This window comes from Elephas maximus, chromosome 26 (genome assembly GCF_024166365.1).
Source record: "Elephas maximus indicus isolate mEleMax1 chromosome 26, mEleMax1 primary haplotype, whole genome shotgun sequence".
Taxonomy (NCBI): domain Eukaryota; kingdom Metazoa; phylum Chordata; class Mammalia; order Proboscidea; family Elephantidae; genus Elephas; species Elephas maximus.
This window is the reverse complement of record NC_064844.1, coordinates 37641624-37669432: the sequence shown is the minus strand read 5'-3', so window position 1 is coordinate 37669432 and position 27809 is coordinate 37641624. Positions and strand designations below refer to the sequence as shown.

At 39.3% G+C, this 27809-nt stretch overlaps 1 protein-coding gene across 1 annotated transcript in view; it reads right to left on the bottom strand.

The window, feature by feature from the left end:
• Positions 1–27809, bottom strand: part of COPB2 (COPI coat complex subunit beta 2) — a 58286-nt gene that overhangs the window by 13617 nt on the left and 16860 nt on the right. Inside the window, exons 2-8 of the mRNA XM_049870199.1 lie at positions 16639–16776; positions 5911–5997; positions 5586–5712; positions 4562–4710; positions 2165–2311; positions 1146–1245; positions 362–504 (exon numbers count right to left, since the gene is read on the bottom strand). Of these exons, the coding sequence (XP_049726156.1) occupies positions 362–504; positions 1146–1245; positions 2165–2311; positions 4562–4710; positions 5586–5712; positions 5911–5997; positions 16639–16776 (891 nt within the window). The remainder of the gene's footprint in view (positions 1–361; positions 505–1145; positions 1246–2164; positions 2312–4561; positions 4711–5585; positions 5713–5910; positions 5998–16638; positions 16777–27809) is intronic.

The window sequence follows — 27809 nt, the reverse complement described above, 5'->3', positions numbered from 1 at the left end:
ACTGCTGTCAAATCAATTCCGACTCATAGCAACCCTAAAGGACAGGGTAGAACTGCCCCATAGTGTTTCCAAGGAGCGCCTGGCAGATTTGAACTGTTGACCTTTTGGTCAGCAGCCATAGCTCTTAACCGCTATGCCAACAGGGTTTCCTAGCAATGAAAAGGAAAAACAAAATAGACATTCTTATTTCATTTAACAGACAGCTCTACTTCCTTTCTCCCATTTTAAATCTTCAGTGCTTAAAGAAAGAAGTACCAATTTAACAAAACTGGTGACTCGGAAAAGGTGGTACTAAAACACTAGAAAAACTGCTTCTCCTATGTCCATCTATTTAGATAGGTAGTGTAACTCTAGGCATTACCTTCACAATGATGCTCCCTTCATCATACCCCAAAGCAACATTGTTGGACCCTCTTAGACTGGCCACACACCACACCCTTTCCATTCCATAATTCAACGTGCTCTCAAGACGGTAGGTGCTTGAATGCCAAATACGCACTGTTCCTAAAAAGAACAATGTGAATATTCCCTTTTTATTTGAATATTCAGAAATGAACTGTCAGGTCAAACAGTCACAAGGAAGTCTTTCCAGTCAAACAGGAAATAATGCCTGCAGTTTAATGACCAATTTTTTGATATGTAGTCTATAAGTGATTTTATAAAGCAACATAAATAACCCTAAAAAAAAAAATTACAAGAAACAAAAATTAAGAAATGTGATTTTAAATGTGAATAACAGGATTTCCTGGGCAAAGGGCCTACTATGCACTAGGTGCTTTATACATGTGATCTCTTTTCACTGTCACTATAATCCTATGAGAAGGAGGTTTGTTCCATTTCATAATTTGCCCAAACCACATATCCAATAAACAGCACAGGCTAAATTTGACTCCAAAGCACATTCTTTTTTAGTTTTTCTCTAGAACATCTGGGTATCCTCTTATTTAGGTGATAGAGTCAAAACACATTAGAATGATGATGATGACAATAATGCTCCTTTACTTTTTATAGCTGAAGTCCACTACTCTAGTAAAAATAACAAAATTCGTGGAAGCCTCCAATTAATTACAAGGCAGGGACACTACCTGGCTTAAAAATCTACTTAATATTTACAAGCACCGGAAAAAAAATACACTCTAACTTACCATCCTCTGAACCTGTGATGATGATTGGCAACTCTGGATGAAAACTGGCACAAGACACATTTTGGGCATGCCCCTCGAGTGTCTGCACACATGTTTTATTCTGTAATCAAGATACAGAAAAACTTTTTTATCAGTAAAAAACAAGTAACCCATCCTTAATCATCCTAATGTACAGTTATATCATAAATGACAATAGTAATGACAATCTAAATAGTATTCAGTATGGAAATATCTGAAACAGAATTTTCTTGTTATGCACATGAATATTTTCTCCAGTTATTCCAGACAACACAGAAGCAAACGTAAAATAACCATCATGTTAAAAAAAAAAAAAAAAATACTGGAAGATTTTGGTTTTTGTCTAAATATTATTCCCCAAATTCCTAGGATAACAAATTTTCCCCTTAACTCCAACAACTACTATCTGTGGACTAAGTAGAACAATGTTGCTTTAGACTTTAATATTTGTATTCTGGATTTAAATACAAATTTTAGTAAGTTTCAAATTAAAACTAAAGTTTTCTAGACCTCATTTAATTGACTGCTTACAGAAACTTTCCCAAATGACAACCAAAAAATAAAAATTTAAGAAAATCCTGAGATAAAAAGCACAGTAACAAGAGTTCACAGCAAGGTTACAAGAGATGTACATGGCAAAATGATTTGTACCACGGATATGTCATGACGTCAATCATTCATTTGCTATACTTTTCAAATATAAATGATATTTTGCAAATGAGAATACTGGAGGAAGTCAGAATTTAAATTACAATGTTAAAACTTCTAATTTCTGCTTATAAATGAAAACTAAACACATTGGCATTTTATTTTAAAATCATGATATGTATTTGTTTTCATTTTTGTGAACAGTTTTGGAACTGCAATTTAGGTGCAAATACTGAGGCTTTAAGTTACTATGCTATCATTAGAAATCAACATCCTAAGTTTTAACTCTCTTGTAAACAATGGTAAGAACCGTATCTAACATATGGCAAGTGAGGTTATAAAAAAAACTGTACCTGATAGTCCCATATTTTAACAAGACGGTCATCTGCACCTGAAATGAGGTACGGTTTGTCGCCACCACTGTAGTAATCAATGCAATTCACACCTTTCTCGTGTCCCTCCAGAGTGAAGTTTGGTGATGAAGAGCCCAGCTGCCAAACCTTCAGAGTGCAAGAGCATCAGCTAGTCAATACGGGGACTCACCTTTCAAAAGGTGGCACCACCATTCTTCTGACTATTACGTAAAACACCAAAGCCCAAGAAAGAGAGAGAGAAGCTGAGGCGCATTCATTTTTTTCACTTGTCTGTTTTCCTCACTTTACTTGAATTTTCAGGGAACAGAATTTGCAGAGTTGCTATAGTGTTCACTGAAAATGCCAATTTCCAGGCTTCACCCTTAGAGATTATGATTCAGTTGATCTACAGCAAAGCCCAGGAATCTAGATTTTAAACAGACACCCTAGGTAATCTGCAGGCTACACTTTGAGAAACACTACCTTAAGGGTAGGAGATTGTTTTTAAGAGAGTGAACATAAAGCTAATGAAAGTGGCTCTAGTAAAACGTGTTAGGTGAAAATTACAGCTTAATTAAAAAATTAAAAGTAAAAAAAAATAAAAATTTTTTATTAGTAAAACGTGTTAGGTGAAAATTACAGCTTAATTAAAAAATTAAAAGTATGGAAATGTAGTAAAAAAATTACTAAAGTTTTATTTATTTATTATTGAGCTTTATCTTTACAAATATTAATTGAGTGCCTACTATGTGGGAGGCCCTGTGTGGAGTACAAACCAAAAAAAATTGATTTCATTCAATTCCGACTCATAGCAACCCTATAGCAACCTTATAGGACACAGTAGAACTGCCCCACAGGGTTTCCAAGGAGCGCCTTATGGATTCGAACTGCCCATCTTTTGGTTAGCAGCAGTAGCTCTTAACCACTACGCAACCAGGGTTTCTGTGTGAAGTACAGAGATGTGAAATGAAACATTTATCACTTACTATATATAACAAACTTTACTGGAGCCAAAGATAAGACACTTGTTCTCAAGATAAGCCTCATGTAGTGAGGGAAGTCTAACTTCAAAGTTTCCAATCTATGTCAAAAGCAAGGACAATGAAAAATGTGAGGTCACAACCCTGAGATAACAATACCAAAAACCAAACCCACTGCCGTAGAGTCAATCCCGACTCATAGTGACCCCACAGGGTTTCCAAGGCTGTAAATCTCTATGGAAGCAGACTGCCACATCTTTGCTCCCGCGGAGCTGCTAGTGGTTTCAAACCACCAAACTTCTGGGTAGCAGCCGATCGCTTTAACCACATAAGCATACATGCGTAAGCAAAAGTTAATACAATACACAGATGTATTTTAAATATTATAATAGAAAAAGGAATATGGCTGCACTCACTGCAACATGTACTAAGCATCTATCTCAGGCAAGGCAGTATTCTGCCTGCCAGTGAGTGTCTGTTTGCAGGGGCAGGGGGTGACACGCAGTTCCTACACCAGACATCTGACATGTCAGGGGAGAAAAAGACACATTTCCAGAGATACATTAATTATGAAGGAGTGTGAAAATGGCTGTAATAGAGGCAAAAAAACAGTAGAAGGAATGGGATGGGCATGGCTGACTCTGGCTAGAGGTGAAGAGAATGTCCGAAGAGAGTTTCTTAGAGTAAAGCCTTGTGCTAATAAGCCTTGATAAGTGAGTAGCTGCCCAGAGGAAAATGAATCAAAAAGGGAAAAATAAGAGGATGCAGGCAGAAGGAACAGTGGAATAATGTATGGTTCTGTGAACATTCATGCCACCTCTAGAAGATGGTAAGTAGACCAGTCACAGGAGATATCTCATAACATTTAAAAAAAAAAAATAGCTGAGGCTAAAAGTGGAAAAAAAATTTTTTTTACTAGCTGAGGCTAGTCTTGGAAAATCCTTACATTCCACACTAAGTCATTTGGACTTTATCCTCAGAAAGATTACTGAAAGCAGTATGAGGGAATGGAGTAAGAGAGAGAAAACGGTGGCAGATAGAATTTAAATATAAAATAGATTAGTAATCAGCAGAGGTCAACGATGAATATACTAAAAGGAAATGAAAGTAGTAATCTAAAAAAGATATCAGTATTTTTCTTATTCTGGGTTTCCAGAGGCTTAAAAAAGTCTGACAACATACTGCCTTCACATGGAAAAACACTCCTTTATTAAGGGCCACAAGTTGCCCACATTGTTTTTCCAAACAGAACATGCCCTTTTGGATCAAAATGAGAAGCTCTATTTTTATTTCAAAGTGAGTTTCTGGGACATTCTTCTAAGATAGGAATAACTTTCTGCACAGCCAGCAGTAAAACACTAAAACAACTACATTTCGCCTACAATATCATAACTGACCCAAACAGTTGACATCTTACCTTGATGGTCCTGTCCAAAGAAGCACTGGCAAACTGGTTGTTATCTTTGGGGTTGATCACAATCTGCATAACATAATGGGTGTGTCCCTCAAACACTTGGGAGCAACACCATTTTTTATCCCAGTCCCATAGCTTAATAAGCATGTCATCTGGGCCAAAAAAAAAGTCTCAAGTTAGTTGGAATTTCTATTTCTTTCATTTCAGCACTAAGACACAGCGTTTTTGTGCCTTTTAGGGTAGGAAACCTAACAACACAAATCATACATTCCAAGACTTAAGAAATAGAATGAGAACTGAATAGATTTTTCAAAATATTTATCTTAAAATAAATTTAACTCTTTATAGATGAGTGAAAATAAATAAAAGAGAAATTACAAACTAACAGCAAATATAAAAATCTTGTGACAAAATTTAAGAAAAACAGTGGTAAGATTTAAAGAGTGACAAAAGATCAACACAGGTTTGATTAGAGTCAAGGTATGTCTGAATAATGATGATAATGACTAGAAAAAAATCATTTGCTCTTCTGATACAAGATTAGTTAAAGCAGAAGTTGAGAATTACTTCTCAATTCTTAATTTAAAAATGCTTCACAGAGCTATTACCAATTCAGTACTACTTGTCTTAATTGTCCTTCAAAAGATTCACTGTTTTATACATAATAGGAAGGAGCAAACTAGTCTGAATGTAAAGATAAAGCTGACCAGGGTATGGCAATCTGCCAAAAACTCACTCATCAGTATGTAAATGACCTTCCTGTTCATCAGATGTTTAGGCACCTAGATCTTCAGGTCTTCCCTGACAGGGATCTGAGCAATTGCTATACAAATCCTTGGTACTGTTGATATTTCATTAAAATACAAAAGCAAGCAGCACTAACACAGCATGTTAATAGATTTAAATAGCTTAAAGACTGCTGTAATTAGAACTCTACTTGTAACAGCTGTAAAAGAAGAGCATGTCTCACCAAATGAAAATGAATTACCAGAAGAGATGTACATGACAAAAAGGGGTCATCTCTTACCGCTGCTAGTTAGAATGAAAGGTTGGGTTGGGTGAACAGCAATACATCGAATGTAGTCTGAGTGTGCTTCAAACATATGAACTCTCTCCAGAGTATTGTAATTGAACACTCTAATCTGCATGTCATCCTGAAAATGAAAGTTTTAAAGCCATCATCGCTATTATGAAGTAAATGGCAAGAAAAACTATTACAGACTCAAGGAATGAAGTCCATGTTTTAAAATATTGTGGCAAAAATAAAAAATTAGGAATTAAAATTCTGCAACTCATTTATACAATCATTGACCAATTCAGAAAATGGATTACAGAGACATGGAATTACTTACCGCTCCTGTGACAACCCAATTCTTCCTTGCAACAAACTTTGCAGCTCGAACGGGAAGGTCACACACTTCAAACGTCTTCACCAGTGTCTTAAAATTTAACAATATACACTTTGAGTTATGAGAAAATAACTGAAAAATCTATTCTACTGTATTTAAACACTCAATTATTTAGATCACTTTAAAAATATTCTCTGGCTAAAATATGAAAGCTCAATATTCAAACAAAAAATAAGGAAATAATCTTTTCTTTAACAGGTTCAAAATTGAGATACTTTTAAAAGAAGCAGAGTATTTGGTGAATTAATTTAGTTTCTTCTACTTTAAATTAAACCCATAAAAGTGACTCAAAACAAGATATAATTCCTTTGTACACTTCAGCAATATGCCTCCATGTTATTTACTCCTTTTTAGTGAGGTATGACAAAGTGATTCTGCCCACAGTGAAACTATATACATATATACATCTATGTATAATACATAAAGATAGAAACATAGGAGAACCTCCTGGAAATAGTAGAAATGAATGCACCTTTTTGACTTCCCTCTTTGATGACTCTTCTTTAAAATTCTGAAATCAGAGGACTTCCGGCCAACATGGTGCAATAGACAGACGCACCACACCATCCCTCCATAACAAAGACACGAAAAGCTAAGTAAAACAGAGACAAATGCCATTCCTGGAACCTGAAGTCCCAAATGAAGAGATGGAGATCTCAGCCAACCACTGAATAGAATAAGAAATTGATACAGGACAAAGAGCAAGCAGAGATGTGTGTGGAGGGCCCCATTGGCTAATGCAGCACAGATCCACCATCTTGGACTCCAGTCGGGGATCAGCAGACAGGAAACATGGGAAAGCAGCTTCGGGAAACTCCTAACAGGAGACAGAGCACCGGTAACCAGCGATACATGCTTTCCCACCCCCAATTCTCTCCCCACTGCTCTACCTCCGAGCTTCCTGCTGGCTGCGGTGGCTCAGCCGCCTGGGAAGTGCAGTGTTTGTGCTGCTTGGATTCACCCCACCCACGCTGGAGATTAGCGGACAGGGAGTACAGGAAATCAGCTTCACGAAGTTCCCAGCAAACAACAGACCACCCAGTAACAAGCGATACGCTTTCCTAGCCGCCGCCCCCCCCCGCCACCTTTTCCCCCACTTTCGACCTTCTCTGCTTCCCGCCAGCTCCAGTATCTTGGCCAGGAGGCAACTGCTTTGGCCTCAGGCTGCTTGAATTCACCCTGCCCACACTGGCCAGGTCCCTGAGGTGGTGTTGGTTCTTTCCGTTTCTTTTGGTTTCTTCTGTGCCTCCTACCACCTCCCCCTCCTTTCTCTAGAACACCTGGCTCCGTGTAGCCATCTTTCCTTTCTCCTGAAAGGCTGTGAAGCCACGCTCAACTGGGGAACCACTCCCCCGGCCTGCAACACCATTCTGGTGGGATCCCTTGGGCTTTTTTCCCCTTGTTTTCCTTTGTTCTGTTTGTTTTTCTTTTTGTAGCTTGGGAGCCCCTTCTAGCTGGGCTGCACTGCACAGCTTTGGAGCCACTCCGCCAATCTCTGCAGCTGTGCAGGTGGGACCCCTGGGGGTATTTCATTTTTTCTTTTCTCTTTTTCCCTTTCTGTCTGTCTTCATTTCTCAGTTCTCTACAATTATCTTCTTTTCCTGCCTCCTGAATACCTGGTGCTGTGTGACATTTATTCCCCCTCTAGCCAAGCTATACTGCACGGCCTGGGAGCCACTTTCCCAGTCTTAGCAGGCCCATTGGTGGAACTCCGGGACTCCTGGGGACTTTTCTTTTCTTTTTCTCTTTTCCAAATTTTTATCTAGTTATTTTTTTCTTTCTTTTTCCTTTTTACTTTTCTCCATTTCTCAGTTTCGCATCTCTCCACTCCAATGGCAAGCTTCCTTAGCGCTCTTTTTTTCTCTTTCTTTGCTTGCTTCTTTCTTTTTGGCTCCTGTTTTTCTCTCCTCTCTTCTTTCCCATACCCCCATTAGCTCCACATATCACAACCACCCCCCTCTTTCCTGCCTACCTGCACCATGCACTGAACATCATACCCCCGAACAGCACAGGCACAGCCTACTGGTACCTGCCCAGCACTGATTCCTGGCTGACCCTTTTGGCCCTAGTACGTGCCACAAACAACCCATCCCAGACCCTCCCCTTCAGCTAGACCTGCCCTGCTGTACCACAGCTGAATGCCTGGCCCTGCCCTTGGACAAGGAGGTGAAAAGTATCGTGACTACAGACGAGCACACAACAAAGAACACATAGCCCACCTGCTCAGACATAACCAAATAAAACAAAAAAACAGGACAACTCAAACAAATCTAGAATCAAGAAACAAAGAAAATAACTACCAAATGTCCTGAAAACAGCAGATAATATCAAAGCATATAAAAAAAAGGACAGGATAGGTCCAGTGGGCGTCCAAAATAAAACACCAGATGACTTTCCACTAGAAGAAAAGGCGCTAGAACTACCTGACAGGGAATTCAAATCTCTATTATTCAGAGCAATCCAAGAGTTGAAGCAAAAAGCAGACAAAAATGAGGAAAAAATAGACAAATTTATGGAAAAGGCAGATAAATTCATGGAAGATACAAAGAAATGGAACAATTCAGGAAAATAACACAGGAAAAAAATGCCAAAATAAATTCACAACCAGAAGTCATACAAAAACAAAAATTAGAAACCCAAAGGTTAAAGAAGATTTCAAAAATAGACAGCATCATAGAAGAGCTGAGGAGCAGGTTTGAAATGATGAAAGACAGAATCAGCAAAATTGAAGACAAACACTTGGCTACAACTCTGTTTGAAGAAAAACTGGAAAAAAGAATGAAGAAAAATGAAGAAACCCTGAGAATAATGTGGGATACAATCAGAACCAAAAATTTTCGAGTGATCAGAGTTCCAGTACAGGGAAAGAAAACAGAAAACACAGAGAGGATCATTGAAAAATTGCTGACAGAAAACTTCCCTAATATCATGAATGGTAAAAAGCTGACCATCCAAGAAGCTCAACAAACCCCATGCAGGATAGACCCCACAAGAAAAACACCAAGGCACAGCATAATCACACTTGCTAAAACCAAAGACAATTCTGTGAGCAGCTCAGAAAAAACAAAAGTCACATACAGGGGAGAAACAATAAGACTAAGCTCTGATTATTTGGCAGAAACCATGCAGGCAAGAAGACAATGGAATGACATATATAAAACCTTGAAAGAAAACAATTGCCAACCAGGAATAATATATCCTGCAAAACTTTTCATTTAAATATGATGGTGAAATTAGGACACTTTCAGATAAACAGAAATTAAGGGAATACGTAAAAACCAAACAAAACTTACAAGAATTATTAAAGGGAGTCCCTCAGTCTGAAGGCAACCAACATCAGACTACAGCCTGAATCTAGGACGCAAGATTGTACCAGCCAGATATCAACCTAGGAAATGAACTCTCAAGGACTACCCAAAACCAAAACAATTGCAACAGGGAACCAGAGAAGTTAATCAGTAAATGACAACAATGTCAGAACAATGAAAGAGGGACTAAACAGTATAGGTATAGAACTCTGTAATGGAGTATGTCTTAGTTATCTAGTGCTGCCATAACAGAAATACCACAAGTGGATGGCTTTAACAAAGAGAAATGTATTTCCTCACAGTAAAGTAGGCTAAAAGTCCAAATTCAGGGTGTCAGCTCCAAGGGACAGCATTCTCTGTCGGCTCTGAAGGAAGATTCCTTGTCCTCAAACTTCCCCCGTTTTAGGAGCTTCTCAGGCACAGGGACCCCGGGCCCAAAGGACGTGCTCTGTTCCTGGTGCTGCTTTCTTGGTGGTATGAGGTCGCCAAATCTCTGCTTGCTTCCCCTTCATCTCTTGAGATAAAAGGTGGTGCAGGCTATACCACAGGGAAACTCCCTTTACCTTGGATTGGGAGGTGACCTGAGTAACGCTGGTGTTAAAATCCAACCCTAATCCTCTCAACATAAAATTACAGTCACAAAATGGAGGACAACCACAAAATACTGGAAATCATGGCCTAAGAAACTTTACACATATTTTGGGGGGGGGGACACAATTCAATCTATGACAGAGAGGAAGCCAAGGTGATACCAAGTAATAATAAATGGTTTAAACCTAGGAAGATAAGGGTAAATTTGAAGGTAACCACAAAGAAAGTTAACAAACCTACTCATCAAAATAAAGAAGAAAAACGTAAAGTCTGAATAAAACCAAAATCTACAAAAACAAAAGAAATGAAAAAGAAATCCACAAACAAAAGGAACTCAGCACAGGACATTATGCTGAGTGAAATAAGTCAAACACAAAAGAACAAACACTGTATGAGACCACTACTGTAAAAACTCATGAAAAGGTTTACATACAAAAAGAAACAATCTTTGATGGTTAGGAGGGAGGGGAGGGGTGGAGATGGAAAAACACTTAACAGATAAAAGGTAAGTGGTAACTTTGGTGAAGGGGAAAACAATACACAATACTGGGGAAGTCAGCCCAACCTGTACCAGCCAAGTCCATGGTAGCTCCATAGACACATCAAAACTTGCTGAGGGACTGAATTGTTGAGCTGGGGGTGGTGGGGATCATGGTCTCAGGGAACATGTAGCTCAATTGACATAAAAGAGTTTATAAAGAAAATGTTCTACATTCTACTTTGGTGAGTAGCCTCTAGGGTCTTAAAAGCCTGTAAGCAGCCATCTAAGATACCCCACTGGTCTCATCTCTTCGGGAGCAAGGAATAATAAAGAAAACTAAAGACACAAGGGGAAGATTAGACCAAAGAAATAATGGACCACATCTACCATGGCCTCCACAAGACTGAGTCCAGTACAGTGAGATGGTGCCTGGCTACCACCACTGAGTGCTTTGACAGGGATCAAAATAGAGGGTCCTAGGCAGAGCTGGAGAAAAGTATAGAACAAAATTCTAACTCAAAAAGAAAGACCAGACTTGCTGGCCTGACAGAGGCTAGAGAAACCCTGAGAGTACGGTCCCCGGACATCCTTTCAGCTCAGTAATGAGGCCACTCCTGAGGTTCACCCTTCAGCCAAAGACTGAACAGGGCCATGGAACAAAACGAGACTAAAGGGGCGCACCAGTCCTGGGGTAGGGACTGGATGGCAGGAGGGAAAAGGAAAGCTGGTAATAGGAAACCCAGGGTTGAGAAGGGAGCCTTGACATGTGGTGGGGTTGTTAACCAATGTCATACAACAATGTGTATACTAATTGTTTGATGAAAAACCAGTTTGTTCTGTAAACCTTTGTCTAAAAAAGTTCAATAAAAAGAAAATAAGCGAATAAATGAAATAAAATTCTGAAATCAAACTATCATTTTACAATCCTTCTTTTTGTACCAGACAGCAATGATGAAATAGCAAGGGAACACAGCACAATCTTACTGTTTAAATGACCATGTGCATTTTTGCCTTAAAAAAAAAAAAAAAAAAAGGAAGAACAGGGACTGGTTCACAAGAATTGTTGAGCTTATTCTTGCTTCCCAAGTCTGACTTCAGTTTCTTCAGATAAGGACTGAATGAATGCGGATGTTAGTCCATGCTATATTACTGTAACCAGATGAATACGACATAGACACTGAAGGCAGAAAGTACCAGAAAGAACATGCAATCTACATGGCAGAAAAATGCACAAAAGCTCATGCAGAACCAACAAACCCTGGGATCTGCTGGGCAGTGAAAATAAGGCAGGTGTAGAACAAGCAGTCATGGTTCAACACCTGGTTAGGTGCTGTCCAGTCAGTTGGAACTCATGGCGACCCTATGTACAACAGAACGACCCTATGCCAGGTCCTGTGCTATCCTCACAACTGTTGCTATGTTTGAGCCTGTTGTCGCAGACTGTGTCAACCCATCTCAGTGAAGGTCTTCCTCTTTCTCAATGACCCTGATGAAGTCTCATCATCTTTGCTTCTAAGGAGCATTCTGGCTGTATTTCTTCCAAGACAGATCTGTACATTCTTCTGGCAGTCCCTGGTACATACAATATTCTTCTCCAGCACCAATTCTTCTTCGGTCTTCCTTATTCATTGTCCAGCTTTCACATGCATATGAGGCTACTGAAAACAGAATGGCTTGGGTAGGGTGCACCTTAGTACTTAAAGTGACACCTTTGCTTTTTAACACTTTAAAGAGATCTTTTGCAGATTTGCCCAATGCAATATGTCATTTGATTTGACTGCTGCTTTTATGGTTGTTGATTGTGGATCCAAGTAAAATGAAATCCTTGACAACTTCAATATTTTCTGTTTATCATGATGTTGCCTATTGGTCCAGTAGTGAGGATTTGTTTTCTTTATGTTGAAGTATAATCCATACTGAAGGCTATGGTCTTTGATCTTCATCAGTAAGTGCTTCAAGTCTTCTTTGCTTTCAGCAAGCAAGGTTCTGTCATCTGCATACCACAGGTTGTTAATGAGTCCTCCTCCAGTCCTGTTGCCACATTCTCCTTCATATAGTCCAGCTTCTCAAATTATTTGCTCAGCACATAGACTGAGTAAGTATGGTGAAAGGATGCAACACACACTTCTCCTGACTTTAACGCATGTGGTATCCCCTTGTTCTGTTCAAACAACTGCCTCTTGGTCTATGTACATGAGCACAATTAAGCATTCTGGTACTCACATTCTTCACAATGTTACTCACGGTTTGTTATGAATCTGTAAAAATGGCTTGGGGCAGTGTCTGATCTCCTACAACCTCACAAGGTGGAAGGAGAACCAAGATCAACAACCCAAGGCGGGTTCCTATGAGGCGGAGGTCGGATATGCCTCCTCTCTCCACCATCTTTACCAACTCTGACCCTAACCGTTCCTACCACAGCACTCTCTACTGGGTTCGATAACTCATTGTAATGGCCACGGAGAACTCACAGACCATACTCATGATTATGGGGTTTATTAGGGAAGTAACAGGTTACAATTTAGGCTCAGGAACACTCAAGGATACAGTTTTTCTATCAGGACAGCCTCTTCCCAGCCGTCCTCACAGGCACACCTCTCCTTGGTGCTAGGTCTCTCTCTGTGGGCCAGGAAGCCCACCATACCATCTCCAGCTGCCAGGTCTCTCCTGCCACTCACTTTTTACCATCTTTGGGGTTTCAGCTCTCTCTCTCTGTCTCCTGCTCCCAGGAGCTTCTCAGCACAGGTATCCCAGGCCCAAAGGACATGCTGGATCCTGGCCGTTCTTCCTTGGCGGTGGTAGGATCCTCCTCTCTGCTATGGAATTGGCTGTCTTTTAAGGCAAAACTAACCAATCCCCTTGGTAGGCACAATTACCCTATCATACAGTCCCATCCAATCACCTGGGTGGAAGTTATAAGGCCATTTCTAGAAAGGCCCCACATAAAAGTAATTAATTGCAGCACAGACCCACACAGTTGAATGCGTTGGCATAGTCAATAAAACACAGGTAAACATCTTTCTGGTATTCTCTGCTTTTAGCCAAGGTCCATTTGACATCAGCAATGATATCCCTTGTTCTGCGTCCCAATCGGGCTTGAATTTCTGTCAGTTCCCTGTCGATTTACTACTGCAACCATTTTTTAATTATCTTCAGCAAAATTTTACTTGTGTGTGATATTAATGATATTGTTCAATAATTTCCACATTCTGTTGGATCACCTTTCTTTGGAAAAGGCATAAACATGGATCTCTTCCAGTCAGTTGGCCAGGTAGCTGTCTTCTAAGCTTCCTGGCATAGACAAGTGAGTACCTTCAGCTCTGCATTCATTTGTTGAAACATCTCAATTGGTGTTCTCTCAGTTCCTGGAGACTTGTTTTTCACCAATGCCTTCAGCGCACCTTGGACTTGTTCCTTCGGTGCTATCAGTTCTTGATCATACGCTACCTCCTGAAATGGCTAAACATTGACCAATTCTTTTTGGTACAGTGATTCTGTATATTCCTTCCATCTTCTTTTGATGCTTTCAGCATCATTCAATATTTCCCCATAGAATCTTTCAGTATTGCTACTTGAAGCTTTAACTTTTTCTTCAGTTTTTTCGGCTTGAGAAATGCCAACTTTCCTGACTTTAAATCATGCAGTAACCCCTGTTCTGTTCAAACAACTGCTTCTTGGTCTATGCACAGGTTCCTTATGAGCACAATTAAGTGTTGTGGAATTCACATTTTTCACAATGCTCACAGTTTGTTATGATCCACACAGTCGAATATCTCTCTATTTGAAATTCAAGTATTTTGAATTTACTTCCAAACCACCCCCTCCCGCCCCGCCCCCCGCCACCATCCTTTTTTGGACTCACTCAAGAATTTTGCTCTCAATATATGTGAATGCAAGTAACTCCTACTGGGGGTAATTAAAGAAAAAAAAAAAAACAGAGGGAACCAAAGACAAATCAATCATTCAAAAAAGACATTGAGAATCTACTGTAAGTCAGACACTGTGCCAGGTAGTGTGCCACGCTCTGGAGGAACAACAGAGAATAAGACTAGTGTAATTTCGGCCCTCAAAGAACCTTCAGTTTTGAAAGAAAGAAGAAAATTAAAAAACCAAATAAGATGATTTATGAAAGGGGAAGCAGATGGCAAGTGGGAGGGCAAAGACAGTGCAAAAGAAAAAAGGGAGGCAAGCAAAGAGGGTGACCCAGATAAAGTAGAGGTATAGTATTATCTTAATTATCTAGTGTTGCTACAACAGAAATGTCACAAGTGGATGGCTTTAACAAGAATCTCAGTCTAAACCAAAAACAAAACCTGTTGCTGTCCAGTCGATTCCGACTCATAGCGACCTGACAGGACAGAAGAGAACTGCCGCAGAGGGTTTCCCTCAGTCTAGGAGGCTAGAAGTCCGAATTCAGGGTGCTAGCTCCAGGGGAAGGCTTTCTGTTTCTGTCAGCTCTGCGGGAAGGTCCCTGTCATCAATTTTCCCCTGATCTAGAAGATTCTCAGCATGGGGACCCCAGGACCAAAGGACATGCTCCCCTCCTGGTTCTTCATTCTTTTATCTCTTATAAGATAAAAGGTGATGCAGGCCACACCCCAGGGAAATTCCCCTGTGACCTGATTAAGGGTGTTGCATCCTACCCTAATTCTCTTTAACAAAACCTAATCTTGCCTCATTAACCACAGGCAGAGATTAGAATTTAAAACACATAGGAAAATCACAAAATGGTGGACAACCGCACAATACTGGGGATCATGGCCTATCCAAGTTGAAAAACATTTTTGGGGGACACAATTTAATCCATAAAAAGTATGATGAAGCCTAGGGAAATCTCGTGGGAAGTACACCTAGGCTTTAGAACATACTATAGTAAAATGAGGAAACCGTGGTGGCATAGTGGTTAAGTGCTATTGTTGCTAACCAAAAGGTCAGCAGCTCGAATCCACCAGGCCCTCCTTGGAAACTCTGTGGGGCAGTTCTACTCTGTCCTATAAGGTTGTATGAGTTAGAGTCGACTACATGGCAACGGTTTTTTGGTTTTTTTTTTTTAATAGTGAAATGATAAGAGCTGAGAGATGAGTAAATGGAGTGGATGGAGACCCTGGAAGAATGGGCAGAAGGGGGAAGGGCACTCAACATATCTGAAAGTATAAAATCGGAAAGGATCTAACACTTGGATGGAGAACTAAGACCAAAAAAATGTCCATCAGTATGCATATTATCTGCATCAAGGCAAAAAGAATTCACAAGTTATAAATCTGAAATTGAGGAAGACAAATCTTGAAAGCTTTCTAGTGATGATAAATAGAATGCTTATTATTCATCAGTTCAATGAATAATTATTGAGCACGTACTTATAGACACTGGTGATCTACTGGTGAACAAAATGGTAATGTGTGTAAAATGTCACTGCTGAGGTCTTGATTTAGTGTGTAGTCCTTACTGTTCCATTATAGTGAGTATACAAATCTAAGGGTGCTTTTAGGTTTACTCCTGACCTTAGTTTCTAATCCTATTTGCCCGTCTTAAATTTCTCAAATGTGAATTTTAGCTAGACTTAAAGCATGTAACCCTGGATGTTCAGGATTAAAAAACCTATTGCCGCCAAGTCGACTCTGACCCATAGTGAGGCTACAGGGGTCAGAGTCAACTTGAGGATAATTATTGTGTAAGTGTTGCCTAACTGTATGGTAGAGTGCTTATTTCTATGTTCTGTACTTTGAAAGAAAAAGATTAAAGATGGCCAATAAAGACTATGGAAAACAGGAATTAAACTAATTTGAGGATACACTATTTACTCAGGTGAAAGAGAATGAGGTAAGATATAAGGCAGATAATTTATAAGACAGATACTCCAATATACATAATCAAAAGCTGACCACAAATATTTGATATAATTCGATTGATATGGCTGAATAAAACTTATCTACATAACAATATGCAGAGCATTTGGGAAAAATATATAAAGATCTCCTTTTGAAATTATCAGAATATTCACTAAACAGAAAATTAATTATTAAATATTTTATCTAGAGCAAATGATCCTCTATCAGCCTCAGTTTCAATTTCAAAAAGAGCTAATACTACCTACCTACATTAGAGTTGCTATGATTTAATTACATATAAAGTGCTCAGAACAGTTTCTGTTAGAATTCATCTTTATTTAAAATATCTTACACCAATTTGAGAAAGCAGCTTGTGTACAGCTACTGGACTCTGACTATTTTTCTTTTACTGTAAACAATCTAACACAATATTTTATTTCTAACAGTTCTTAGAAGTTCCCACCTGTGTTTCATGATTCCAAACACACACACTGCCATTGTAAAGACTTGCCAACATCCATGGCTCTGTAGGATGCAAATCCACGCTCTTGACTCGATCAGATCGAGCAGTTAGCTTTCTCTTGATGTCAAGTCGTAGAGGCTAAGGAGAAACAAACAGAACATTAAATTGCTAAGCCAAATAAATAAGTTTGAGATGCTCAGTAAAAAGTGCATTAACAGGTCTACAAAAATAATTCAATTTTGCTAAGTTGTAGACACAGTTTCAAGTCTAAATCAATTACTTCTTCACGCATATATTTTAAAAAATGAGAATAATTAAAACGTCAAAGGCTTATAGCAGCAGCTCTCAAACTTCTTGGTCTCAGGGTCCCCTTACATTCTTAAAAATTTTAAGGATCCCAAAGAGCTTTTGTTTACAGGGGTTATATTTTTTGATGCTGACCATATTAAAAAATAAACTGAGAAAAGTTCAAAATATTTATAAATTCATTTGAAAATAACAAAAAATAAAGCCATGACAGGTTACCTTAAGTAACATATTTATGAAAAATAACTATTTCCAAAAGAAATTTAGTTAAAAATAGTGATTTTTTTTTGCTAACCAGCAACATTACGATGTTCCCAATGAAGTTGATGTTTAATTTATTGCAAGGTTTTATTGGAGAGGAAGACACTTTTCCAGCCAAGCATCAGTGCAGATCCGTATCTTCTGAAGTATTAATTTCCTTAAAACATATTTCCAGTAGAACTTAGTGAACAGTATTTCAAAAATCAAAACCCACTGCCATCAAGTCCATCCTACTTCATAACAACCCTACGGGACAGAATGGAACTGACCCATAGAGTTCCCAAGGCTGTAAATCTTTAGGAAAACAGACTGCCACATCCTTTTCCCGCAGAGTGGCTGGTAGGTTCGAACTGCCAATCCCTCAGTTGGCAGCCGAGTGCTTTAACCACTGCTTCCTATGTTCTTATATTCAAGCCATTTACTTACTTTTAGCGTTCTTTAGGTGAACGTTTAAAAAGCAAATTAGTTTCTCATTAAACAATTAATACACATATTGTTTTGTGACACTGGCTGCCAACCCTGCGACACGTCAACATTCTCCCCTTCTTTACTTGGGTTCCCCATTTTCACTCCTGCAGTTTTCCTGTCCTCTCCTGCCTTCTCATCCTTGCCCCATACTGGTGTGCCCCATTAGTCTAGTATATAACACATCGTTGAAATATGTGTGTTATTGTTTGTTTTATACCAAAAATAAATAAATAAATCCATTGCCATCGAGTCCATTTCAGCTCATAGCAACCCTATAGGACAGGGTAGAACTGCTCCATAGGGTTTCCAAGGTGCGGCTGGTGGATTCAAACTGCTGACATTTTGGTTAGCAGCTGAACTCTTAACCACTGTGCCACCACAGCGACTGAAGAGTGAACCACAAGAGTTACTTCAGTACTGACTTAAAAAGACATCCAGGGGCCATACACTCTGGGTTTCTCCAGTCTCTGCCAGACCAGTAAATCTGGTCCTTTTCTGTGAGTTAGAATCTTGTTTTACATTTTTCTCCAGCTCTGTCTGGGACTCCTATTGTGATGCCTGTCATGGCAGTCAGTGGTGGTAGCGGGACACCATCTATTGTGGACTCAATCTGGTGGAGGCTGTGGTACTTGTGGTCCCTTAGTCCTTTGAACTAATCTTTCCCTTGTGTCTTTAATTTTCTTCATTCTCTCTTGCTCCAGATAGGGTGGGACCAGAGACATGTCTTAGATGGCCACTCACAGGCTTTTAAGAACCCAAACAGTACTTACCAAAGTAGGATGTATAATATTTTCTTTATAAACTACGTCATGCCAACAGAGCCAGATATCCCGAGACCATAATCCCCAGCCCGCAGCCCAGTAATTCAGTCCCTTGGGGAGTTTGGATGTGTCTATTACCCTTCTGTGATTTTCCCTTGGTTAAGCTGTACTGACTGCCACAGTATTGTAAACTGTCTTATCCTTCACCAAAGTTACCACTTATCTATTGTCTAGTTAGTATTTTTTTGTTTTTAAATAGAGGACAGTTGGTTTCTCATATCTGTTTCTGCCTTCAAACTGCTGTAATGTATTGTTTTGGTTTGGTAAGAAAACCTGGCCTCACACAGAATTTGCTGGAAAAGAGAGGAATATTTTAACAATCTTTTTGAGTAACTGTGATAATTCTTTGATACGACACCAAAACTCAAAAAGTGGTAGTCTAAGTTATGGCATAACGTGCAATATGAAACCGTATCAATGAACTTTTCATACTTTGTTGCATTAAAATCCATTGGTCTATCCTGTACTTTATATGGACCTTTCACTCTTTCATGATTTTTATAACATGATGCATTTTGAAACATGATGCATTACCTGTGCATATTTCTATTACATGGAAAATGTTAGTTCACTAAGTTATACAGATCTTCCAAATACTGACATATTTCATTGTACTGCATTAGAAAGTCACATTCATTAACATCACCAGAGATCTCGATTGATAAGTCTTTAAGTTTTAGCAATGTGTCAGGTTCACAGCCACAGAAATTTCACTTGAAAGCTCCAATTTTATCACTGGCAACAAATCTGTCAGTGGCCAGCTAAATTTTTTCACTTTGAGGAAATATTTGCCAAATAACCACGTCTGAATTACCACAGTTTATCTGTCAGTTGTCCATTTAAATAAAGCTCTTAACTTACAAAATTGTACAAATGCTTCTCCCTGAGACAATCATCATAATTTGGTATTCAGAAGTGCTTTATGCATACTTCCCATTTAAGTAGACAGAATATTAAATGGACATGAACTTAAGTGTTGAAATTAAATTATATTAATAATTTTATCTCTTAAAAAGACCAGACTTAATGGTCTGACTGAGACTAGAAGGACCCCAGAGGTCATGGTCCCCATACCTTCTGTTACCCCAAGACAGGATCCATTCCTAAAGCCAACTCTTCACACAGGGATTGGACTGGGCTATGGGATAGAAAATGATACTCGTGAAGAGTGAGCTTCTTGGATCAAGTAGACGTGTGAGACTACGTGGGCAGCTCCAGTCTGGAGAACAGATGAGAGAGCAGAGAGGGTCAGAAGCTGGCCAAATGGACATGAAAATACAGAGTAGCGGGAAGAAGTGTGCTGTCTATTTAGAGCAAGAGCAACCAGGAGTACAAAGCAAGGTGTATATAAGTTTTAGTATGAGAGACTGACTTGGTTTGTAAACTTTCAAAATAAAAATTAAAAAAAAAAAAAAAGAAGAGAAAACACAGAGGTGAAGGCCATGTAAAGGCAGAGCAAAGATTGGAATGGGGTACTGAGAAGGAATGGCACGAAAAGCTAGGAGGAAGCAAGGAAGGATTCTCCACAAGATCCTCCAGAGGGAGTACGGCCCTGCCAACACCCTTATTTAAGTCTTCTGGCCTCCAAAGCTGCGAGAGAATAAATTTCTGTTGTTTGAAGCTAAAAAAACAAAAACAAAAACAGAAACCAAAGAATATTAGTGGTTACCAGAGGTGAGAGGGAGGGGGGAGAAGGGTAGCAATAATGGTTATACAACATGAAGAACATAATCAATGTCACTGAATTACACATGTAAAAATGGTTGAACTGGTAAATGTTTTGTTATGTATATTTTACCACAATAAAAATCAAAGATTAAAAAAAAAAAATTTACCATGCAACAATAAAGAACAATGATCAATCTTCAAAACATCTAACAACATGGATGAATTTGGAGGGTATTATGCTTAGTGAAATAAGTCAATCACAAAAGGACAAATACTGTATGAGACCACTATTATAAAAACTCATGAAAAGGTTTATACACAAGAAGAAACAATCTTTTGATGGCCATGAGAGAGGGAAGGGAATGGGGAGGTAAAAACACTAAATAGATGATAGATAAGTAGTAACTTTTGTGAAGGGTCAGACAGTACACAATACCGGGGAAACCAGCACAACTTGACCAAGGCAAGGTCATGGAAGCTTCATAGACAGAACCAAACTCCCTGTGGGACTGAATTACTGGGTTGAGGGCTGGCAACCACGGTTTTGGGGAACATCTAGCTCTACCAAACCCAAACCCACTGCCATCGCGTTGATTCCGACTCGTAGCGACCCTAAACGACAGAGCAGAACCACCCCATAGGGTTTCCAAGGAGCTCCTGGTAGATTCGAACTGCCGACCTTTTGGTTAGCAGCCGTAGCTCTTAACCACTATGTCACCAGGGTTTCCCAACTGGCATAATACACTTTATAAAGAAAATGTTCTACATCCTACTTTGATGAGTAGGGGTCTTAAAAGCTTGTGAGTGGCCACCTAAGATACTCCACTGGTTCCACCACCATCTGGAATAAGGGAGAATGATGAAAACCAAAGACACAATGGAAAGATTATCCAAAGGACTGAGTCCAGCACAACTAGCTGGTGCTTGGCTACCACCACTGACTGCTCTGACAGGGATCACAATAGAGGGGCCTGGACAGAGCTGGAGAAAAATGTAGAATGAAATTCTAACTCACAAAAAAGGACCAGACTTACTGGTCTCACAGAGACTAGAGAAACCTGGAGAGTACAGCCTTTTAACTCAGTGCTGAAGTCACTCCTGAGGTTCACCCTTCAGCCAAAGATTAGACAGGCCCATAAAACAAAATGAGACTAAATGGGCACACCAGTACAGGGGACAGGACAAGAAGGCAGGAGGGGACAGGAAAGATGATAATGGGGAACCCAGCCTCATGAAGGGGAGAGTGTTGACACGCTGTGGGGTTGGCAACCAATGTCACAAAACAATATGTGTATTTATTGTTCAATAAGAAACTAATTTGCTCTGTAAAATTTCATCTAAACCACAATAAAAAAAAAATTAATTTTTTACTTCAAGAACATTCTTAAGTAAAACAGGCTTTTTTTTTTTTTTTACCTTTTAACTGACTATGTGAGAGTGAAGAATATAATAACTTTCAGCACAATTTGGTGCCACAGCCTTAACTTGTGGCTAAGGCACCAGCAGTGTTACCGTCCATTACTTTTATACCACTGGTGCAAATATCAAGACAGTGAAAAGGGCCAAAAGCATACCACTATTAATAGTCTTAGAACATGCACAACGATGGTGCTATACACAGAAGCACCATCCTGCCCCACCACAGCAAAGATCTGAAAACCTAAGTAAAACAGAGACAAACGTCAATCCTGGAACCCTAAGCATCAAATGAAGAGATAAAGAACTCAACCAAGCACCGAATGGAGTAAGAAACTGACAGAGACTAGAGAGTGAAGAGAGATGCAAGAGGAGTTCCCCTATCAGGTACCATAGCACGGATTTGTCATCTTTGATTACCCTCTGGAGACCGGTGGGCTGGGAGTACTGAAAAAGCAGCTTCATGGAGCTCCCAGCAGGAGACAGAGCACCCAGTAACCAGTGATATATGCTTTTCCACCACCCGCCCTTCCTCCCCCTGCTCAGCCTCTGTCACTTCCCAGCAGGCTGAGTGACCAAGGCCTGGGAGGCACCGGCTCTATGCCACTCGGATTTGCCCTGCCCACACCAGCCGGCTCCTTCAGTGCTATTGCTTTGTTGGCGGTGTTGCTTTTTTCAGCTTCTTTTGGTTTCTTCCCTACCTCTCACCTCCTCCCCCCCTTCCTTTCTCTTGAACATCTGGCTCCATGTGCCATCTTTGCTTCTTCTTAACAGGCTGTGAAGCACCACTCAGCTAGGGAACTGCTTCCCCAGTCTGCGCCGCCATGCTGGTGGGATCCCCAGGGTCTTTTTTATTTTGTTTTCTTTTTCTTTTCGCAGCTTGGGAGCCCCTTCTAGCCAGGCTGTACTACAAGGCTTGGTAGCCACTTCCCCAGGCTATACAGCCGTGCACGTGGGATCCCTGGGGGCATTATTCTTTGTCTTTCTTCATTTCTCAGTTTTTCATCGCTCTCTACTTACTTCTTTTCCTGACTACTAAATACCTGGTGCTGTGTGCTATCTCTTGCCAGGCTATACTCTGCAGCTTGGGAGCCATTTCCCCAGCCTGAGCAGCCACACCGGTGGGTTCCCGGGGGCTTTTTTTTTTTTTTTTTCCTCCTTTTTGTCATTCTTCATTTCCTCATCTCTACTTACCTTCTCTTCCTGTTTCCTGATTATCTGGTGCTGTGTGCCATCTCTGCCCCTTAAACCTGGGCTGTAATGCACAGCTTGGGAGGCATTTCCCCAGACTGCACAGCCATGCCAGTGGGATCCTTAGGGGCCTTTCCTTTTTTTATTTCTTCTTTTCTTTCCTTTTTTCTTTTTGTTTTTCATCATTTCCCAGTTCCTTATCTCTCTCAGCCTTCCTTTTTTCCTGTCTCCTGAATATCTGTCCTGTCTGCCATCTCTGCCCCTTCTAGGTGGGCTGTGCCCTGAGGCCTGGGAGCCACTTCCTTGTCACTGGTGGACTCCCTGGAGGCATTTTTTTTTTTTTTGATTTTGATTTATCTATTTTGTTCTCTTTTTCTTTTTTGCTTTTTGTTTTTCTTTATTTCTTGGTTCCTTGGTTCTCCACTCAAACAGCAAGCTCCCTTGCCATGCAGGCAAGAAGGCAATGGGATCATGTATATAAAACCTTGAAAGAAAAGAATTGTCAACCAAGAATAATATATCCAGCAAAACTCTTGTTCAAAAATAATGGTGAAATTAGGATACTTCCAGATAAACAGAAGTTAAGGAAGTACGTAAAAACCAAACCAAACTTACAAAAATTATTAAAGGGAGTCTTTGGATTGAGGACAAACAACATCAGACCACAGCCTGAATCTAGGACTCAAGATGGCACCAGCCAGATACCAACCTAGGAAATGAACTCTCAAGTACCATTCAAAACCAAAAAATTTACAACAGGGAACCAGAGAGATTAATTTGTAAAAGACAACAACGTCAGAACAATAAAAGAGAATAAACAGTGTAGGTACAGAACTTTCTAAGGCAAAGGAAGACAAGGCAACACCAAATAGTAATAGACCAGTTCAAACACAGGAAGATACGGGTAAATTTTTAGATAACCACAAAGAAAGTTAACAAACCTACTCTTCAAATGAAGAAGAAAAACACAAAGTCTCAGTTAAAGGGAAAAAAATCCACAAACAAAAGGAATTCAGCACAGGAGAGTAAGACGAACAAAGAAAACGTCACCACCACAGAAAAAAAAGCACTACAAAATGACAGCAATTAAACTCACACCTATCCATAATTAAACTGAACGTAAACAGCCTAAATGCACCCATAAAGAGAGAGGGAGTGTCAGAATGGATAAAAAACCAGGATCGGTCGATATACTCTCTACAAGAGACTCACCTTAGAAATAAAGAAATACATTTATTAAAAATCAAATGATGGAAAAAATACACCAAGCAGCTACCAAAAAAGAGCAGGAGGGGCAATACTAATCTCAGATAAAATAGACTTTAAAACAAAATCCACCATAAAAGACAAAGAAGGACATTATGTAATGATTAAAGGGAAAATCCACCATGAAGACATAACCATAATAAACATCTATGCACCCAATGACAGGGCTGCAAAATACATAAAACAAACTCTAGCAGCACTGAAAAAAGAAATGGACAGTTCCATGATGACAGTAGGAGACTTCAACACACCACTCTCAGTAAAGGACAGAGCATCTAGAAAGAAATTCAACAAAGATACAGAAAATCTAAGGGACACAATCAGCCAACTTGACCTCAAGGATACACACAGAATACTCCACCCAACAGATGCAAAGTACACATTCTTTTCCAACACACATGGAACATTCTCCAGAAGAGACCACATCTTAGGCCACAGAACAAAATCAAAAACACTCAAATAATTACAAAGTATCTTCTCTCTCTCTCTCTCTTTTTTTTTTTTTTTTTACCACAACACCATCAAAGTAGAAATTAACAACAGGAAGAGAAGGGAAAAAAAAATCAATTACATGGAAACTGAAGGACACTCTGCTTAAAAACTACTGGGTAATAGAAGAAATCAAAGATGGAATCAAAAAATTCCTAGAATCAAATGAGAATGAAAACACATCATACCAAAACCTTAGAGACACAGCAAAGGCGGTGCTCAGAGGTCAATTTATAGCAATAGATGCACCCATCAAAAAAGGGACAAAATCAAAACATTAGTTACACAACTCAAATTAATAGAAAGCAAAAGAAGCCCACAGCCACTCGAAGAAAGGCAATAATAAAAATCAGAGCAGAAATAAATGAAATAGAGAATAGAAAAACAATAGAAAGAATCAAAAAACCAAAAGTTGTTCTTTGATAGGATCAACAAACTCAGCAAACCTCTGGCTAAACTGACAAAAGAAAAACAGAAGAGGACACAAATAATCCAAATAAGAAATGAAATGGGGGACATTACAACAGACCCAACTGAAATAAAAAGGATTATAACAGAGTATTATGAAAAACTTTACTCCAATAAATTTGAAAACCTAGAGGAAATGGACAAATTTCTAGAAACATGCTACAAAATCTAAACAGACCCATAAGAAGAGAAGAGATTGAAAGGGTAATTTAAAAAATTTCCAACAAAAAAAGCCCTGGCGCAGATGGCTTCAATGGAGAATTCTACCAAACATTCACAGAAGAGCTTACACCAGTACTACTCAGACTATTTCGGAACGTAGAAAAGGAAGTGATACTTCCAAATTCATTCTACAAAGCCAGCATAACCCTGGTACCAAAACCAGGCAAAGACACCACTAAAAAAAAGAAAGTTAAAGAACAATATCTCTCATGAACACAGATGCAAAAATTCTCAACAAAATTCTAGCCAATAGAATTCAGCATTGTATTAAAAAATAATAATAATACACCATGAGCAAGTAGGATTCATGCCAGGTATGCAAAGATGGTTCAACATTAGAAAATCAATCAATGTAACCCACCACATAAATATAAGAATCACATGATCATCTCAATCAACACAGAAAAGGCATCTGACAAAGTCCAACACCCATTCCTGATAAAAATTCTCAATAAAATCGGTATAGAAGGGAAATTCCTCAACATAATAAAGGGTATCTATACAAAATCAAGGAAGCCCTGGCAGCCTAGTGGTTAAGAGTTACGGCTGCTAACCAAAAGGTAAGCAGTTTGAATCTACCAGGTGCTCCTTGGAAACTCTATGGGGCCGTTTTATTCTGTCCTATAGGGATGCTATGAATCGGAATCAACTTGACAGCAATGGATTTATACAAAACCAACAGCCAACATACGCAGAGAAGTTGAAAATATTTCCCTGGAGAAAAAGAACAAGACAAAGATGCCCTTTATCACCACTCCTATTTAACATTGCGCTGGAAGTTCTAGCTAGAACAATAAGGCAAGAAAAAGAAATAAAGGGCATCCAAATTGGTAATGAAGATGTTAAACTCTCCCTATTTGTGGATGAGATGATATTATACCCAGAAAACCTAAAAGACTCCACAAGTAAACTACTGGAATTAATAGATTCAGCAGAGTAGCAGGATACAAGACAAACGTACACAACTCAGTTGGATTCCTATACATCAATAAAGAGAACAATGAAAAGGAAATCAGGGGAAAAAAAATACCATTTATAAGAGCCCCTAAAAAAATATAATACTTAGGAATAAATCTAACCAGGGATGTAAAAGACCTATACAAAGAAAACTACAAAACACTGCTTCAAGAAACCAAAAGAGACACACATAAATGGAAAAACATACCATGCTTGTGGGCAGGTAGACACAACACTGTGAAAATGACAAATCTACCCAAAGCAATTAACAAATACAATGCAATCCTGATCTAAACATCAACAACATTCTTTAGAGAGATGGAAAAACTAATCACTAACTTTATATGGAAAAGGAAGAAGCCCCAGAAAATAAAGCACTACTGAAGAAAAATAAAGTAGGAGGACTCGCACTGTCTGACCTCAGAACCCGCCATAGGTCAATGGTAGTCAAAACAGCCTGGTACTGGTACAACAACAGATTCATTGACAGAACGGAGAACCCAGATGTAAATCCATCCACCCTTCAGCAAGGGCCCAAAGTCCAACAAATGGGGAAAAGACAGTCTTTTTAAAAAATGGTGCTGGCAAAACTCAATGTCCATCTGCAAAAAATGAAACAGGACCCATACCTCACACCATACACAAAAACTAATTCAAAACGGATCAAAGACCTAAATATAAAGCCCAAAATTATAAAGATCATAGAAGAACAAATGGAATCAACACTAGAGGCCCTAATACACAGCATTAACAGACACAAACCATAACTAACAACATACAAACACCAGAAGATAAGCTAGGTAACTGGGATCTTCTAAAAATCAAACTCTTACGCTCATCAAAAGATTTCACCGAAAGATTAAAAGGAGTACCTGCAGACTGTGAAAAAATTTTTGGCTATTACAAATTCGACAAAGGTCTAATCTCTAAAATGTACCAGAAAATCCAACACCTCTACAGCAAGAAGACAAATAATCCAATTGATAAATGGGCAACGGAAGTGAACAGACAATTCACCAAAGACATTCAAGCAGCCAACAGACACATGAGGAAATGCTTGCAATCACTAGATATTAGAGAAATGCAAATCAAAACCACAATGAGATACCACCTCATCCCAGCATTACTGGCACAAATCAAAAAATCAGAAAATAATGAATGCTAGAGAGGCTGAGGGGAGATTGGAACACTTATGCACTGCTGGTGGAAATGCACAATGATACAACCATTTTGTAAAACGATATGACGTTTCCTTAGAAAGCTGGAAATAGAAATACACTACGATCCAGCAATCCTGCTCCTAGGAATATATTGTAGAGAAATAAGAGTCGTCACACAAATAGGCATATGCACACCCATGTTCACTGCAGCATTGTTCACAATAGCAAAAAGATGGAAACAACCTAGATGCCCATCAACAGATGAGTGGATAAACAAACTATGGTACATACACACAATGGAGTACTATGCAACGACAGAGAACAATGACGAATCCGCAAAGCATCTCACAACATGGATGAATATGGAGGGCATTATGCTGAGTGAAATGTCAATCACAAACGGACAGGTCTTAAAAGCTTGCAAGCGGCCATCTCAGATGCATCAATTGGTCTCAATCCTCCTGGAGCAAAGGAGAAC